The sequence below is a fragment of the Myotis nattereri genome (assembly GCF_964212035.1).
Source record: "Myotis nattereri genome assembly, chromosome: 6".
In the NCBI taxonomy this organism is placed as follows: domain Eukaryota; kingdom Metazoa; phylum Chordata; class Mammalia; order Chiroptera; family Vespertilionidae; genus Myotis; species Myotis nattereri.
The window spans coordinates 59,156,614-59,175,379 of NC_138081.1; the positions used below are offsets into that span (position 1 = coordinate 59,156,614).

The following is an 18,766-nucleotide window of genomic DNA, read 5'->3' on the forward strand; positions in this document are numbered from 1 at the left end:
GGAGATACTAAATGCTATGTTCTTTATGAACTGAACTATGGAAAAAAGTGCATTGAGAAAGACTAGAAGGAAAGACAATGGCTAGGGAGTAGAATTATAACTTATTGCTTTTTTCTAGTTAGTACACAAATCCATGTGTACCAAATTTTCCCCTATTAAAAAAGTACTTTTGTTATTGGGGGGCAGAGGGGGAATTGGCGAGAAAGTGCAAATTCAAGTAAATCTCTAATTCATAGAATTTTAGGAGACATTAACAGTGCTAATTATCACACAATGTGGAAATATAGTAGAGCTTCGTGGGCAAGGGAGCATTCCTTTTTTCACTGTTTGCAAAAGAATTTAAGGAACTGCCGTAACCAGTTTGGCTCAGTGGATAGAGCGTCAGCCTGCAGACTGAAGGGTCCCAGGTTCGATTCCGGTCAAGGGCATGTGCCTTGGTTGTGGGCACATCCCCAGTGGGAGGTGCGCAGGAGGCAGCTGATCGATATTTCTCTCCATCGATGTTTCTCTCTGTCTCTCTCCCTTCCTCTCTGCAAAAAAATCAATAAAATACATTTTTTTAAAAGAAGAGTTTAAGGAACTGATTTTAAATTAACCACCCTAAAATAAGTTCTGCAATTATGAAAATATTGCTTATCAGCCTTTTATAGATTCAATAGTAGCTATTACTGATTCTTGTTTCCCTTGATTAAAGACATTGGGTGTTTATATATATATTATATACAAAATAATACAGGCTTATGATTTAGACAAACGGGGAAAAAATGATTATGTAGTGAAAAATGGTTATCCCACTTTGTTTTCCTAGATTTAAAAACAGTCCTTTGACCCCAATTTTTTCTTGAGTTTAACCTTACATATATTGTATTTACACACTAACCACTCTTCTGCACACCTTATTTCACTTAACATACCTTAGAAATATTGACATGTCAGTATGTATAGCTCCATGTCATTTTTTATAAATACTAATTAATATTCTATTGCATGGATGTAACAATTTATCGGCAACCCGTTCCTGATAGACATTTAAATTGTTTAGTTTTCCCTGACCAACAAGGCTTCAGTGATATTCTTGTACAAATATCTTTATGTACATGAACAAATATGTTGTAAAATAAATCCTTAGAAGTGGAATTGTTGAGCCAAAGAGTGTGTGTACATTTTTAAATACAATATTGCCAAATTGCCTTCCAAAGTATTTGTACCAATTAACACTTCAGGGGAACATTTTTGGTCAACATAGATTTTTTAAAATTTATTTTTACTGAATTCAGAGAGTAAAGAAGAGGGAGAGAGATAGAAACATCAGTGATAAGAGAGAATCATTGATCGGCTGACTCCTGCATGCCCCCCAATGGGGACTGAGCCCACAAGCTGGGAATGTGCCTTCGACCAGAATTGAACCTGGGACCCTTCAATCTTCAGGGCGACGCTCTATCCACTGAGCCAAACCGCTAGGGCTGGTCAACATTGATATTTAAAAGCAAACTCCAATGCTGTCAATGGCCAGAAAGGTAACATCTATTAGTGAAGCAGGCTGGGATGAAAAAACAGCAAACTGGAGAGCAAATTCAGTCACTGAAAGCAGCAGCTTTCACTCAAGCCCAGGCTCCTAGCAATGCCTTCCAGGAGTCTGTGCTCAATGCTGTTAGATTGTCTGATTTCTCAAAGGCCAAAACCCTGGACTTCTGCATGAACTCTCCAGATTCTTTTAAATGTTGATAACTCATTAAAGTTTTAGAATTGGCATGACTAATAAAACACATGTGAGTGGGAATGCTGGTACACAACCTTGGAAGCTTCCCCAGTAAAATCTGAAACCAGCCCACATACTCAGAGGGCAAGAATAGAGAAAAAAAAAAGGCAGATCACTCAAGTGGTAGGTGGCAGTTTTAACAAGCACCTAGTAGTTCTGAGGCTTGTCTTGGACAGCAGCAAGATGAGTAGATCTTTTTCTATTATTATTTTACTAGTGGCCTGGTGCACGAAATCCATGCACATTAAAAGGGAATTAGAGGAAATATTTTAATATTGCTATTTGGTGTCCATCTCTCTATCCCAGTCTCTCCCAGTCTCTGTCTCTCTTTGTTTCTTAGCAGTCCTCCAGGCCTCCCTGCCTCCCTCTCTCCCTCTTCCTCTTTCCCGGCTGGGAGGAGATAGGGCCAGTGGGGACAGCTCCACCTTCTGCCCACCCTGGGGCCTCATTCTGAGAGGCTCCGAGAGCAAGCTGGGAGGGAGGGAAAGAAAGGGAGAAAAGGGTGTGAGCTGCTGAGCGCTGTGTGTGAGTGTGAGTGTGAGTGCCAGGCACTGTCTCTCCTGGTGCCCCCACGGAGAGGCCTGTGCCACGGGCACCGCGGCGACCCAGGACTCACTGCCGCCATGGTGCGGAGAGGAAGAGGGACTTGAGACACCTTTGGGAGTCTCCAGAGGGAGGGCACCCTTCTCCATCCCTGCCTGTGGCTTTGGCTCCCCTGCTCACTTCTGAGCACCACCGTGAGTTGGGGAGGGGTTGGTGAAACATTTCAGTTCCTGGCCCGCACAGGCCTCCCTTCCATCCAGGCCTCTTCAGGTCCCGTCTGTTTTGTTTCCATCTCTCTATCCCAGTCTCTCCCAGTCTCTGTCTCTGTTTTTCTCAGCAGTCCTCCAGGCCTCCCTGCCTCCCTCTCTCTCTCTTCCTCTATCCTGGCTGGGAGGGGGCAGGGCCAGTGGGGGCAGCTCCACCCTCTGCCCACCCTCTCTTCAGGCCCAGTCTGTTTTGTTTCCATCTCTCCATCCCAGTCTCTCCTGGGGCCTCATTCTCAGAGAGGCTCCAAGAGCGAGCTGGGAAGGAGAAAATAAAGGGTTAAAAGGCTGTGAGCTGGTGGGCGCTGTGTGTGTCTGTGCGTGTGTGCCGTTGTGAGTGTGAGTGCCGGTCCCGCCTCCCCTGGCCCCGTCCAAGCTGCCACAAGTCCCCACCCACCTGAGCCTGCTGCCTGGGCGTTAGGTCGAGCCTTCGGTCATTTTGGATGCAATGGACCCTGACTCTTTATATATATATAAAATTTATATAGACTAGAGGCCTAGTGCATGAAATTCGTGCACAGCAGGGGGGTGTCCCTTAGCCTGGCCTGCACCCTCTCCAATCTGGGACCTCTCACGGGATGTCCGACTGCCAGTTTAGACCTGACTAAACCGGCAGTCGGACATCCCTCTTGCAATCCAGGACTGCTGGCTCCTAACTGCTCGCCTGCCTGATTGCCCCCATCTCTGCTTCCTGGCCTGATCACCTCCTAACTGGTCCCCTGCTGGCCTGGCTACCGCTAACTGGCCCCCTGCCAGCCTGGCCAATCCCTAACTGCCCCCCTGCTGGCCTGGCCACCTGCAAACTGACCCCTGCCAGCCTGGCACCCCCAAACTGACCCCTGCCGGCCTGGCCGCCACCAAACTGACCCCCTTCTGGCCTGGTCGCCCCATAACTGTCCCCCTGCCGGCCTGGCCGCCACCAAACTGCCCCCCTGCTGGACTGGTCCCCCCCTAATTACTCCTCTGCTGGCCTGGTTGCCCCCTAACTGCCCCCTACCAGCCCAGTCATCCCCTAACTGTCCAGAAGATGTCCGGTCAACCCAGTCTAATTAGTATATTTTCCTTCTATTAGTATAGATTATTTTGAATCAATTTGTTGTTCCGCTTATTTACCCATTCATTGGTTGCTTCTTACATGTGCCCTGACTAGGGATCAAACCTACAACCCTGGTGTATTGGGATGACACTCTAACCAACTAAGCTACCTGACCAGGCCAAGACAAGTAGATTCTTGCCCCACCTGTCAAATTCTAAGTTTATACAGAGGCCTTAACTGGGCTCAGTCACATATACCTTACAGATGGTCTCAACACATTTCTCTCTCAGGCTATGTCCTTGAAAATGGCTCCACTGTGGGAATGGTAGGTAGAACATACATTCCAAGGACAGGGAAGGAAGTGAGGATTGCCCAGGTCCAGTTCTAAGGTCACCTGGTGGTTAAGTCATCTCCATTACTTTCTCAAACAGGGAATCATCGGTTGGCCCTCCAACTTGTGACCTACACTTTAAAACTTTCACTCCCACACGGAATAGGCTGTATTCAACATACTGTTTTAAAGCTGGATTTCCTTAGACTATATTACATTTTGGCTTTTTTGATGAATTAGAAGCTGGATTTTATTAACTACATGGGCACTATCCACTCAAACTAACTGAATGACTAAACTTTCACCCGGAAGTTTTCATTAATGTTTCCTATTATATGCTCCCTTGACTTACATTTGTTTTACTTTAGAATTCTATGTTTCTGTTTTCCTCCTTATATGGAACTACCAAATATTCTAAGACTTAAAAAGTCATTTTCCTATTATGTAATCTTCTTTTATCCAAAGGGAAAGGAATTTCTAATCATTTTTCTATGTGACCTTCCACTCAACATATCCATCTACTCACAGAAGAAATTGTGGAATAAATGCAAAGACTTGCTGCCTCCAGGTTAAATAATATTTTTAATCCATGTAAAATATTTTCATATTAACTACATTCTTATAGTTTAAAAATAAAGACAATATGAAAGAATAAACCCTAAATTTTCTAGGTTTACATGAAAATATTCATATTCATGGATAAAATACCATGACATTTTTAATGTTTTGTTATCTCTTGTACATAAATAGTTGCAAAAGGACCAATCTGACAAAGCCAATGGATTGCATAATTATAAACAAATTTAGAGACAGACTCATAGATAGAGAGCAGGCTGACATCTGTCAGGAAAGGGGTTGTTGGCTGGGGGATAGTGGAGGGATTGAGCAAAACAGAAAAAAATAAGGAAAAACTCATTGACATGTAAAACAGTATGGTGATTGCGGGGGAGGGGAGGTGGAGGAGGATATGGGGGGGTATAAATGGTGATGATGGAGACTTGACTTGGGGTGGTGAACACACAATACAGTGGTATAGAATTGTGCACCTGAAACCTGTGTAATTTTGTTAACCAGGGTCATCCCAATACAGTCAATAAAAAAGAAAACAATGTTTGTAACATAAAACAAAAAAATAAAACAAATTAATGTTTGTAAACATGAAAAATTAGCAATGTAATATTAAACTCAGTTACTTACTTGAAAAGATAGAAGTCAATGACCACTTTTACAAATAAATTTTGAAAACCAAAATTTAAAAATTATTAGCTTCATTTATTATAAAGCATATGACTCTTAATTTTAGAGCTAATAATTTTTAAATAATTCCTAATTTTTAATGTCATCTATTGAGATTTTTTAATATAAAAAACCACAATAACAAAAAAGGACCAAAAAGCGCATATCAGAGAAACTTTATAAATTAGCAAAGCTTTCAATGTATATGTCTATATACATATATACATAATAAATATTTGTCTGTATTGACATATGCATTGCCAATATTTGTCAGTGACAAATATACCGGCTGCTCATGAGGAAATATGCACAGGTATGTATATCCACGGATATGCTATTGGAGAGTCTACTTTTGGTTTCCAGATGCAAAGTCCTAAGCATTACAAATCCCTCCATTAGCACTTCTAACTATGTGCATGTTCCTACTTCCTCCTAAAAGGTATGCTGTAACTCCTCAAGTGTGTCTTTTCAAAATAAAAACTGATTAGATCACCCTAAAATTTAAAAACTAACACTCTACATTAGGCATATTCACTGGAACTCAACATTTTAATCATAAAAAGCAAATTTAAGAAAAACTTACATATTTAAATTGTAATCTGCACATCAGATTATTTAAGTGTGTCATCAGAATTCACTGATAAAATAAAAAATGATAAAATATTATATTTTAGGTTTACCTAAAATATAAATTAAGGCATAATAAAAACTATGAGACCACAATATATATGGAAAACTGACCATTGAAAAGTGCAAATAATTCATACAATATAGTATAAACTTTAATATATAAATTAGATATCATTTCATCAGCTGTTTGTTAGTCACATCAGTCTAAACTTTACATTACATAGTAAAATATTAAAAAGCTAGAAAACATCATTGCAATATAGATTCAATATGGGAAAATACATATTTGTGGCTTTATACACAATTTCAATTAATCCATTCTATACAATAGTTTTTCAAAATATAAATGGCACTTTACATGCGATAGGACATACCAAGTTGGATGTCCTACTATATTTTAATATACAGAAAGGTAAAGAGAAAACATCCTTTAAACAAGACAGCTACATAGCAGAGGTGGAATGTAGAACAAGATTTTGCCTTAATACAATCTTGAATAAGATAAAAGAAATATAAGGACAGTTTCTACTACTTTCAGTTAGCATTCTTTAAAATAAAGGCTACTGTGATTTTCTATTTTCTAAGTGTATCACAAACTGAGAAAACATAAAAGGGAAAAGGGGCAGGGGAGAAAACCTGATCCTTGATGAATTTTAAACAGCCCTGCCCATGAACTGCCTTGAAGCTGCTTTCCTGTTGACATTTCCTAAATTACTTCTGCCACTCGGACTGTGCATCAGCAGTCAGATGAGCTTTCCAGACTCCACTATGCCATTGTGTAGCCATAGCTGCCACAATGCAGTGCCACAAGAAGTCTGTCCTTGAGTATTTCTTTACTTGGGTATTCAGGTAACTTGAGCATGTTGATGCTTTAAAAGTAAAATATACCACCATTAAATAGAAAAACTATAAAATTTCTAATTGTTTTGTCTAGCAATGAAAACTATGAAAATTAACATAAAACCACCCTCTCAAATTTGCATTCAAATTGGAAAACCCTGAAGTAGTATTTAAAAGATAAAAACAAAAGCAAAAAAAAAACCCCTGCTGCATTGTAGTTTTCATTAGTCTGCAAATGTAGTGGAAGAAAATAAGTTCTTTTCAGCCAAAAATAAGCAAGAACAATTTAATTTGAAATGATGGTGTAATTTAGTGACACTATAACAACTTAACTTTAATGCTGGTTGAACAATATTCACTTAAATTATAGTTCCCTCAAACATATTCCTTACCAAAAAAGGGGCAAGCAAGGAACTATGTAGCTATTTATTTGTCAGTGATTCCAAAATGCTGATAGAGATCACTGTTGAGATTTATTTCCTCTTCTTGTAGCAATGCAGTACTTAGACTTTTTTGATCACTCAAAATTAATCAAAACTTCAAAATGCATTTAAATAAAAAAATTTAACATACCATGTGCTTGAAGTCGGTAGAAGATTTGGAGTATATGGCACAGCAGCGATTGTAAAGTTTTGCAATCCACTTCCACCCATGATATTAGCAAATCCACCATGTGGGACCCTGGAACTAACAGTTCATATCTTAATATGTTGCAATCATCAAAGGAAAATCTTTATTATAGATATATTTCCTAAGTTAGGGTAAGAATGTATTCAACTCTAGGTCACCAACAAAATAATCCTTTTGAATCTGCAGCACTCCAACTTATTACTAAAAGTCACCATGTGGCCAGTTATCCAACTTCCATGGAGACACCCCTCCACATTTCTATAAGCTGTACTATGCTTTCAATTAGCCACAGCACATAGCTCTACTATTCATTTAGCATACTGTTAGGGGCAGAAACAGAATATAGTGGGGATCAGCTACAATTATAACAAACATTAATCATGCTCTATTAACCATGATGGTTCTGTTCTGATTAGAGAAAGCACATTCTAACCTGGCTGAGAGTTGTACACGTTGGGACATACCATTGGAATGCAGTCTGTCCTCCTAGTGAGAACTGCCTATCATTAGGGAAAGATTTACAACCTCATGGCACCTAGTCCTGGAGGCATTTGCTCTTTACAACCCCCCAGCCCCCTATTACCTGTAATCTGGTCCCAGGGCACCCAGTAACTCCCCCGCAGCCCACGTGACTTGTAACCTGTACTGATTATCCCATGCCCACTTTCCTATACCTGTAATTCCTACTTCCCACGTAATCTTATCCTTCTACCCAATATAAGCAGCTGGCTTATGGTAGGGTACAGAACAGATTTTTGTGGATGGCCTGTTGCTCTCCCATACTGCCGGCATTATTGTAATGAACGCTCATATGTGATTCAACCCTGTCTCTGCTTAACTGGCTGAAGTAGTGACAGGCAGCCCGGACCCCTTGGTTGTCCAGTTACAATACTGCACGTACAATTATTTTATTTCATGTGTGTCTCTACTAAACTGGGACTGATTTGAGGGCCCAAGTATGTTATATTTGTATTTGTATCCCTGGGGTTAGCAAAATGATTGGCATCTAGTAGACATTCACTAAGTATCTGCTGAATAAATAAATGTTTGCTTAATTAATTAAAGCAACAGAGGATCTTACATATAATCCAAATAATTTCCCATTTGAAAAGTATCTGGGGTCAAAAGGATTTTGTTTTGTTTTTCACAGTGGAAATACTATAAAATTCTTCACATTTCTCTTTCCAAAGATTCACAATATCAGATGTTGTTTTTTAATGTCACCTAACATAGTCAAACCACAGGAAGGCTAACACAATATGTATAACCACAACCAGAAAATTCAATCTTGTGTACATGGCTGTAGAGGATGTAATTACAACTTCTCAAATTCTATTGTTTACATTTGAAAGAAAATTAGTATTTCAAATTAGCCTTTATATATATATAAATATATAAATACACACACACACACACACACACATATCATGATTAAACAAACTGATCCTGGAATAAACTTTTTTGTTTTTAAAATGAGATGTTCTAGTGCTTTTTGGATAAATTAGAATGATGGTAAGCATTTAACATATAGGTGTCAATGCATACTCAAAGACAGTAGACTAATATTAAAAATGTTTTCTAACATGATTCATAGTACAAACCATAATTCAGTTCATTTAAAAACACTGTTGAAACTTGAATAACCAAAACAGCTTGAAAAAGAAGAACAAAGTCAGAGGGCTTACACTTCCTGATTTCAAAACTTAAACTACAAAGCTACAATAATCAAAACAGTGTGGAATTGGCATAACGACAGATGATATAAACCAATGAAATAAAATAGAGAACCCCAAAATAAGACTTCACATATATGGCCAAATGATTTTCAACAAGTGTGCTAAGAATATTCAATGGGAAAGAGTCAGTCTTTTCAATAAACTGTGCTGAGAAAACTAACCAGTTTTAATCTACCACAAAAAAATGAAGTTGGACCCTTATTTAACACCGCTTACAAAAATTAACTCAAAATGAATCAAAGACCTAAACTTCAGAGCTAAAATTACAAAATATTTATAAGAAAATATAGGGAGAAAGCTTCATGACACTGCGTTTGCTAATGACTGCTTGGATGTGACACCAAAAGCACAGGCAACAAAAGACAAGTACATAAATTGGACTTCATCAAAGTTAAAAACTTATATGCCAAAGGATACCAGGAATAGAGTAAAAAGGTAACACAAAATAGGTGAAAATATTTTCAAACCATAAGTCATAAGGAATTGGCATCCAAAAAATATACAAAACAGCAACAAAAACCAATTAAAAATAAGGAAAGGACTTGAATAGACAGTTCTCCAAAGAAGATACATAAATGGCCTATAAGCAGATGAAAAAGACGCTTAATCAAATCATTTGCCATTAGGGAAATGAAATCAAAACCACAATGAGGTAACTTCTTCATACACATTAGGATGACTATTAATAAAACAAAAACCACCAACCCCTACCTCAAAAAAAAGAAAAAAGAAAAGACCAAGTATTGGAAAGGACATGCAGAAATTAAAACCCTTAGGCATTATTGGTGAGAATGTAAAATGGTGCAGCCACTGTGGAAAACAGCCTGGCAGGTTCTAAAAAAATGAAACATAGAATTACAGTATATATCCAAAAGAACTGAAAGCAGAGAATCAATGAGATATTTGAACATCCATGTTCACGGCAATATCATTCACAAGAGCCAAAATGTGGATGCAACCCAAGTGACCTCCATGGGTGAAAAGATAAGCAAAATGTGGTATATATACACAATGAAATATTATTTAGTCTTCAAAAGGAAACTCTGACATTTGCTAATACAGATGAACCTTGAGGACATTATGGTAAGTGAAATAAGCCAGTCACAAAAAGACAAACAATGTATGGTTCCACTTAGATGAGGTACCTAGAAGATTCAAATCCATAATGACAGATAGGAGAACGGTGGTTGTCAGGGGCAAGGAGAGTAGGAATGGACAGTTAGTGTTCATTGGGTACACTATTAACTGAGGAAGATAAAAATTTGGGAGATGGATGGTGGTGATGGTTGCACAATGTAAATGTACCTAATGTCACAGAAGTGTACACTTAAAAATGCAAGCCTGACAGTGTTGCTCAGTGGTTGAGCATCAACCCATAAACCAAGAGGTCACTGGCTGGATTCCAGTCAGGGCACATACCCAGGCTGCAGGCTCGATCCCCAGTAGGGGGCATGTAGGAGGCAGCCAATGGATGATGTTGCTCTCTCATCAATATTTCTCTCTTTAGCCCTCTCCTTTCCTCTCTCTCTAAAAATCAAATAAAAACACATTTAAAACTGGTAAATGTTATGTATTTTTTAGCACACACACTATAAAAACTGTTAAAAATGAACCAAATGGAAATTATGGATATGCATGTACTCCCAGGGGAAAAAATTAGCAATCACGATATATGAATCTCTGAAAACAGCCATTTTCTTTTCTAGCTGGGAAGCAGTTTGGTTGCTATTAAATGTTTTCCTGATGAAATGCCTGAGCTTCCCTTCGAGGTCTAAGTGAATATTAAAAGTATGCGTGGGTCTTACTAATAAAATGCTAATGCATGAGCAATTCCTACTTAGGGCAAAAGAATATCTGAAGAAGACATGAATATGTCTGTCAACTGAAATAAAATTCAACTTAAGTTAATCTATGCATATTAACCTTTGCCTAAAAAAATTAACAAAGGCAACCAAAAATGAAAAGGGATCAAAAAAAACCAAACTGTTCTCAATTTCCTATAGAGGCAGAATTTAAAAAACAAGCATAACACTGTATCAGGACAAGATGAGAAAAAGAGCCTTGACACTTATTCTTACACAAATTGTAACAGTATTTCATTATCAGGGTAATTAAGCTAATGTCTTCATATACCTAAATTTTGAAAAGTAAGCTTTAAAAAAAGCCAAAGATTTTATAATTTTGTTAGAATAAAAGGAATAGGCCCTCTCTCATTCCCTGCTAATCTGAAAACTGGTATCTTTCTGAAGGATAAATGAGCAATATGTATCAAGGTTATAAAAATGAATGTACTTTCTATATAAAAATTTCCCTTCTAAGAATTTATCCTATATAAATAATGTAGGATTTTGGCCCACCAAGTATGTAGCACAAAAATTCCTTATTTCTGCACCTTATTCATAAATGAGGAAATTTGGCAATAAAGGACAATATCAATTAAAGGAGGTCCATAAATTGAAGAGTTAGGCAGCCATTTAAAAATTATATCTATAAATGGAATAATTTTTAGTGATATATTGCAAAATTCAAGTTATAAAACTGGGACAATGTCTTAAAAAGCAAAAATTTATATATGTGAGAAACATTCTGGAAGAATAACGACAATGTTAACAGTGATTATCTCCAGTGATTGAGCTTAGAGTGACTTTTTAAAATTTGAATTGCCTAACCTTCCTACACAGAAAATGTAATTTTTATTAAATTATTTTCATTAAGTTACGCAATCACAGGGTATTTCTTGGCATGAAGAAGTCACCAAAAAAGCAAAACCCCAAAAACTTAACAAGGTTTTCTTTCATAGCTTTAGTCTACAATCTGAATATTTATGTTTTATTTTATTCTTTAAAATTAGACATATGGTGGGACTCCAACTATTTTCCTAATCATATAGTTAAAAGACTAAGAAAATAAAGTAAAATGTTAATAGCCTTATCTATGTGGTAGAATTACTTAATAGGATTTTCATTTTGTTCTAGCTATATTCTCCATTTTCTAAAATTTTATAATGCTTATATACTAGTTTAAAAATAAGACAATAGTGTACCTGGCCAGTGTTGCTCAATGGTTGAGCACTGACTCAAGAACCAGGAGATCATGGTTTGATTCCGGTCAGGACACATGCCTGGGTGGTGGGCTTGATCCCCAGTACGGGGCATATGTGAGGTGGTCAATCCAAGATTCTATCTCATCATTGATGTTTCTGTCTCTCTCCCCCTCTCCCTTCCTCTCTCTGAAATCAATAAAAACATATTTTTAAAAAATAAGACAACAGTGAATCTTAAATTACATACATATATTTTATATAGATACACACTCAAAATTATGTTTTTAAAAAAGCAAAAAATAACGCTGGCTGGGTAGCACAGTTGGTTGGGGCATCGTTCCATATAACAAAAGACTGTGGGCTAGATTCCCAGTCACTTAAAAAATCTATACTAATAAAAGCCTAGGTGGCCCTTGCGCCCTCATGTCATCACAAGATGGCTGCCAAAAGATGGCCGCCCCCACGTCATCATAAGATGGCCACTCCCCACGTTGTCACAATATGGCCACCCTCACAGTTGGGGGTGATCAGGCCGCCAGGGGAGGGCAGTTGGGGGCTATTGGGCCAGCAGGGGAGGGCAGTTGGGGGCCATCAGGCCGGCAGGGGAGGGCAGTTGGGGGCAATTGGGCTGGCAGGGGAGCAGTCAGGCATTAATTAGGCCAGCAGGGGAGCGGTTAGGGGGCGATCAGACTGGCAGGCAGAAACGGTTAGGGGCAATCAGGCAGGCAGAGAGGCGAGTGGTTAGGAGCCAGCAGTCCCAGATTGTGAGAAGGTGCAGGCTGGGCTGAGGACACCACCCCCCTGCACAAATTTCATGCACCGGGCCTCTAGTAAATAAATAATAAGGCAGAGAAAAAAGGTAAATACATCAAATTGTTTATAGTAGTTACTGCTGGCAGAGTGTGATTTTTTTTTTTATTCTTCTAATTTTCTGTGTGCCAACTTTCCCAGGAGAACTATGCACATTTGTAACAGAACAACTGAACTATATTTTAATAAATAGAAGGAAACAGATAAAATTCTATGTTATAAAGAATGAAAATCGAACCTTTTTTACATCTTTCAGAAATATAACTTAAAAGAAGTTTTCTAATCTATGATATTTCACTGGTTGCAAAAGAAGACTTCTCAAAGTGTGGTATCATAATTATTCTTAGGACATGGATCTTAACATTTAAAGTAAAGTTTTATAAGAATTGGAGAAAAACCGCTGTGTATGGGTATTATATGTGTTGTGGTGTGCACGTGTGTGTGTGTGTGTGTGTGTGTGTGTGTGTGTGTGTGTTGCCCAGCACACACAAATATTAAAAATCTGGCTACTACTATTGACCAATCTGCAGAATTTTAAACAGACATTTATTGACCACTACTATATATGTTTTATTTTAAATGCTTAAATAAATCTTTGTTTAATATCATAAAAGTGGAAAGGGAGGTAAAAAACTGACAATTCAGAGTAATAATTCATGTTGGTTGTTTATCTCCAAGCCATTAGAAATAGAATACATTAAATTACTTTCCCATTATCATAAAAACACTTCCTACCTGCCAGTAACAAACTGCAGGAGAAGAACTCTCTCCTCTGGAGTAATATCTTCCACAACTTCCCAGAACCACTGACAAAATGAGAACAAAAAACTTAGCTCACATTTCAGAGCAATCGTAGACTTAATACCAAGAAGTATGCAGCATTCATAAAGCACATTTGATTCTAAGGAACTCATTTATCAAAAATTATTTCATACCAAGCTTTCATATGCAATTCCCATAAGAAGAATTTAGGGGAAAACTTTACTTCGTTAATTAATGTAGATTTTCATCCAATAGTGCTGAAAAGCTTACAAAATCAAATGGTAAAACTTAACTTCATTTTAAGCTCTAGAGAAATTTTACCTGAATAACTGGATCTTGTCTTTCATAGCCACTTGTGTATTCTGTATTTTTTATCCAATCACTCACATCAATTTCTGGCATGCCAGAAAGCAGTAGCTCCTTTGGGGAAGAAGAAAAATATTTCATTATTCTTCTTTGGGGGGGAAAAACACACAAACCTATTACATTTAAAGAGTAGGTTTGCCTTAATTAGAAACTAATTCCATGTAAAAGCGATTTATTTTTGTGACAGTGTCTGCATGTCATCAATAACAAGTACTACATGGGAGAGAACCCTTGATACCAATGATCTCAAATATGTGAGCTGTGCAGATGTTTCTACATTGATACAACTTAATTAAAACATAAGGAGACAATACTTTGTTTATAGATAAACACTTATGCAGCAACAGCTTATATGTGCAATACTTTTATGAACATTATCTTTATGGTTATTTTTATTTTAGGAATTTGTTAAATTATATAAAGAACCATTTTCTCAATATGAAAGTAACAACAACAAACACCTGAATAAATCCTGGATTAAGCAAAGGAAAACATCATCAGAAATCCTAATCATTAGGAAAAGGAAAGTAATAAAATAAAAATGTATTTTAAAAAAAAGATTCAGGCCTTTGCAGAACTATTCTGGAATAATTCAGACCTTTAATGTCAACTTTCCCCAAGGTGAGAAAAAAATACAATTTCCTAATGACTTTGGTAGCCTCCTTTTTCCCAGAAAGACCGTCAAATAAACAAAATAGCAATCAAATAACTAAAAAATGTAATGAAGAATGGCAAAAGTATTTACCATTATGTTTTCCAAGAGAAAAGAAAACATGAAAAAGAGCTTGTCCACACCTCTGAATCACAGTTGGGCTTATTTACAGAGACAGGTGAGGCAATAACCAGCCTACACTTAACTAAACCCCGGACAAGCTGGAATAGCAGGATGTGTTATTACAGAGACATCAATGCAATGTGGTTCAAAATCACGTTTCCTACAGCAACTACTCGTAATATATACCAGACTAGTACAGAGTGTACTTTGAAGGTTAATGAAAGTTAGTATAAGGTGGTGTCTGAGAACTCTTGGGTGTTTCTGAGATCTATTCAAGGAGTCTGCAAGGTTCTCTCTTTTCCAACTTATTTAAGGCTAGATTTTCTCCATACAGTTCAACCAAACAACATATCATACATAGCAGATAATGTGCAGATGCAGATATGAGTACCCATTGTCTTCTATTAAGCCAGACATTAAACTTGCAAAAATATAAAATAATGCCACTCTTCCCATTATTTTTGTTTCATTCTGGAAAATAGTTTTCAATTTTAAAATTTTTTGTTAATAGGCAATAAATTATTTTTATATGAATTAATAAATTATTTTACATTTCTGTTTTAACTTCAAATACAATAAACATCAATTAATATAACTCAAACAAAAAGGCTTTTGTCATAAGGAGGTCCTAAGACCTTTTGTTTGAGAACTGCTAGTTATGTTCTCCTTGTGATGGTATTATAAAATAATTTGACTAGCCCTAGCCAGTGATAGAGCATCAGCCTGCAGACCAAAGGGTCCCGGGTTTGATTCCGGTCAAAGGCACATGCCCAGGTTTGTGGGCTCGGTCCCCAGTGGGGGACTGTAGGAGGCAGCCAACGCATGATTCTCATCATGGATGTTTCTATCTCTCTCTCCCTCTTCCTTCCCCTCTGAAATCAATAAAAATATTAAAAAATATATACTTTGACTAAATAGAGGTGTTCTGTTAGTATCCATTTACCAGCCACAAATAGAGTCTCCACTTTTCTCTGCACTGTTCTGTGCCCTAGGAGGCTGATCCTGGCACACTAGCTCTCTTGTCTGCTGGCTTCAGGTTGGGTTCTGCCACAGAACAGGCAGAGGCCTGGAAGTGAGAGCACTTTCCGCTCCCTCGCCGCTTTAGCACCTCTTTCCAGTAGCCATGTCTCCTCATCACAGGGCTTCTTACAATAACTCCCCCACCTGTCTCTTCAATTCCAGAGGTGATAAAGACTTTCCACTGCTGCTAGTCTCTGGATGTCTCACCAAATCTTATTTATTCTTAACACTGCCTGCACCTCTATAATGGTCCCTTTGTTAATGCTCCTTTATTTAAACCATCTGGGGAAATTGGGTTTTGTGGCAGGACCTTGAAACAGACCTGTCAAAGGGAGGGAGAATGAATTTTACACGTCTTAAATATGAGCTTAATCTTCTTTCCTTCTAAGCTAAAGTAAGCTTTTAATAATATTAAGTAAGCTTTCATTGCCAATAATTATGAATAAAAATGACTGAGGCTTTATTATCTTAAGATTTTGAGCTATTTCATGAAAATCATGTTATAACTTTTTATGAAGAGAATGAAAGATCTTTATTATCCTATTTAACACTGTACTTCCCAAATAATCTTACCATCTAAATCAGTTCAACTTAGTTTTGAGGCCAGAGTCTAAAACACACCAGGAATCCTAACCTAACTTCTAACATAAGCACAACTGAAAATTTATCAGTAGCAGATCTAAATGTGAAAGACAAAGGAATAAAGTTTTTAGAAGAAATTATAGGAAAATACCTTCATGATCTTGGAATAAGAAACAATTTCTCAAAAGAACACAAGAAGCTCCATTCATTTAAAAATAAATAAAAAAGGTAAACTAAACTGTGCTAAACTAAAAACTTTATTAACTAAGACGCCAGAGTGGAATACATATTTCTAACAAAGACTCCTATAAAGAATATATAGCTCTGGCCGGGTGGTTCAGTGGATAGAGCGTCGGCCTCAGGACTGAAGGGTCCCAGGTTCGATTCTGGTCAAGGGCATGTACCTTGGTTGCGGGCATATCCCCAGTAGGGGGTGTGCAGGAGGCAGCTGGTCGATGCTTCTCTCTCATCGATGTTTCTAGCTCTCTATCCCTCTCCCTTCCTCTCTGTAAAAAATCAATAAAATATACATTAAAATATATATATATACTAGAGGCCTGGTGCACAAAAATTTGTGCACTCGGGAGGCAGGGGGGGCCCCTCAGCCTGGCCTGTGCCCTCTCGCAGTCTGGGACCCCTCAGGAGATAATGACCTGCTGGCTTAGGCCTGCTCCTGGGTGGCAGAGGGCAGGCCCAATCCCTAGGTGCAGCCCCTGGTCGGGCTCAGAGCAGGGCCGATTGGGGAGTTGGGGCACCGCCCCCTGTCATGCACAGAGCAGGGCAATTGGGAGGTTGCGATGCCACCCTCAGTCATGCTCAGGGTAGGGCCGATTGGGGGTTGGGGCACCTCCCCGTCACACTCAAGGCAGGATCGATGGGGAGGTTGCGGCACCACCCCCGTCACGCAGAGAGCATGGCCAATCGGGGTAGGGGCGCTGCCCCCTGTCACGCACAGAGCAGTGCCCATCAGGGGGGTTGGGGCTCCGCACCCTGTCATGCACAGAGCAGGGTCAATCAGGGGTTTGGGGAGCTCCCCCCTGTCACTCACAGAGTAGGGCAGATAGGGGAGTTGGGGCACCGCCCCCTGTCACACACAGAGCAGGGCGGATCAGGGGGTTGGGGTGCCGCCACTGCCACACTCAGGGCAGGGCCAATGGGGAGGTTATGGCTCTACCCCGTCACACACAGAGCAGGGCCCGTGGGGAGGGTTGGGACGCCGCACTCTGTCACACACAGAGCTCTGAGATCCCGGCTCACTGAAAGCAGGTTTCTGGGGTTTTGTTTAGCTTCTATATTTGTAACAATGTTTCAAACTGCAAGCTCAGAGGCTGGCAAGGCAGACGGGGAACGTTGGTTTCCTCCGTCACTGAAACAAGCAAGCCTCATGTTAGTTTCAAGCTGCCTGGCTGCCGGCCGCCATCTTGGCTGGCAGTTAATTTGCATATCAACCTGATTAGCCAATGGGAAGGGTAGCGGACGTACGCTAATTACCATGTTTCTCTTTTATTAGATAGGATATAAAGAATCCTAGGGATCAGTAACAAAGAAAATAGAAAACACAATAGAAAAAATGGACAAATTACTTTAACATTTCAAAACCAGAGTACACAAACAGCTAATAAACATATCGAACACACTCAACTTCATTGATCATTAGGGAAATGCAAATTAATATCATGATGAAATACCACTACCAATCCACCAAAATGGTAAAAATGCAAAATCAAGTTATCAAATGCCTGTGAAGAATGGGAACACCCAGAACTTCCAGACCTGGTGGTGAGAGCGTAAACTGACACACCACTTTGGAAAACTATTTGCTAGTATCTATTGTAATGTAATAAATACCCACCATATATGGCAGCAATTCTACTCCAAGGTATATAACACAGAGATTGCATGCATATTTCTCCTAAAGACATGTACTAGAATGTATGTACCAGCACTATTTCAAATAGTCTAAAACTAAAAAGTACTTACCAAATGTTTAAGAGGAGAAAAGATAAAACAGTATCCTGACACAATGAAATACCTACCATACAGCAATGAAAATGAACAAATTACACTGCATGCAACGACAGTATAACTCTCACAAACAAAAAGCCCAGCCAAAGAGGTCAGATATATTCTAGGTGATTATTTCATTTATATTAAATTAAAACACGGGCAACCTAACCTATGATATTATAAGTTAGGAGAGTGGTTGCCCATGACTGGGGATAGTTAGTGAAAGGGGACATGAAAGGGGCATCTGGGGCACTAGGATCTGTCAATTTCTTAATCTGGGTGCTGTTTTCATGGGTGTAGTCAGCTTACGAAAATGTATCAAACTATACATTTATAATGCATGTATTTTTCTCTATGTATACTGTAATTCAATAAGTTTCACAGAATTTATAAGTAT

General features: G+C 38.6%; 1 protein-coding gene across 2 annotated transcripts in view; it reads right to left on the minus strand.

The window, feature by feature from the left end:
- Positions 1–5,700: 5,700 nt before the first annotated feature.
- HACE1 (HECT domain and ankyrin repeat containing E3 ubiquitin protein ligase 1) overlaps positions 5,701–18,766 on the minus strand; it is a gene marked incomplete at its 5' end in the record, with an annotated part of 84,557 nt that continues 71,491 nt past the window's right edge. For both annotated transcript variants that reach the window (XM_081093995.1, XM_081093996.1), the window contains 4 exons: positions 5,701–6,667; positions 7,212–7,325; positions 13,593–13,663; positions 13,941–14,039. In XM_081093995.1, the coding sequence (XP_080950121.1) occupies positions 6,565–6,667; positions 7,212–7,325; positions 13,593–13,663; positions 13,941–14,039 (387 nt within the window). In that variant the 3' untranslated portion in view covers positions 5,701–6,564. The remainder of the gene's footprint in view (positions 6,668–7,211; positions 7,326–13,592; positions 13,664–13,940; positions 14,040–18,766) is intronic.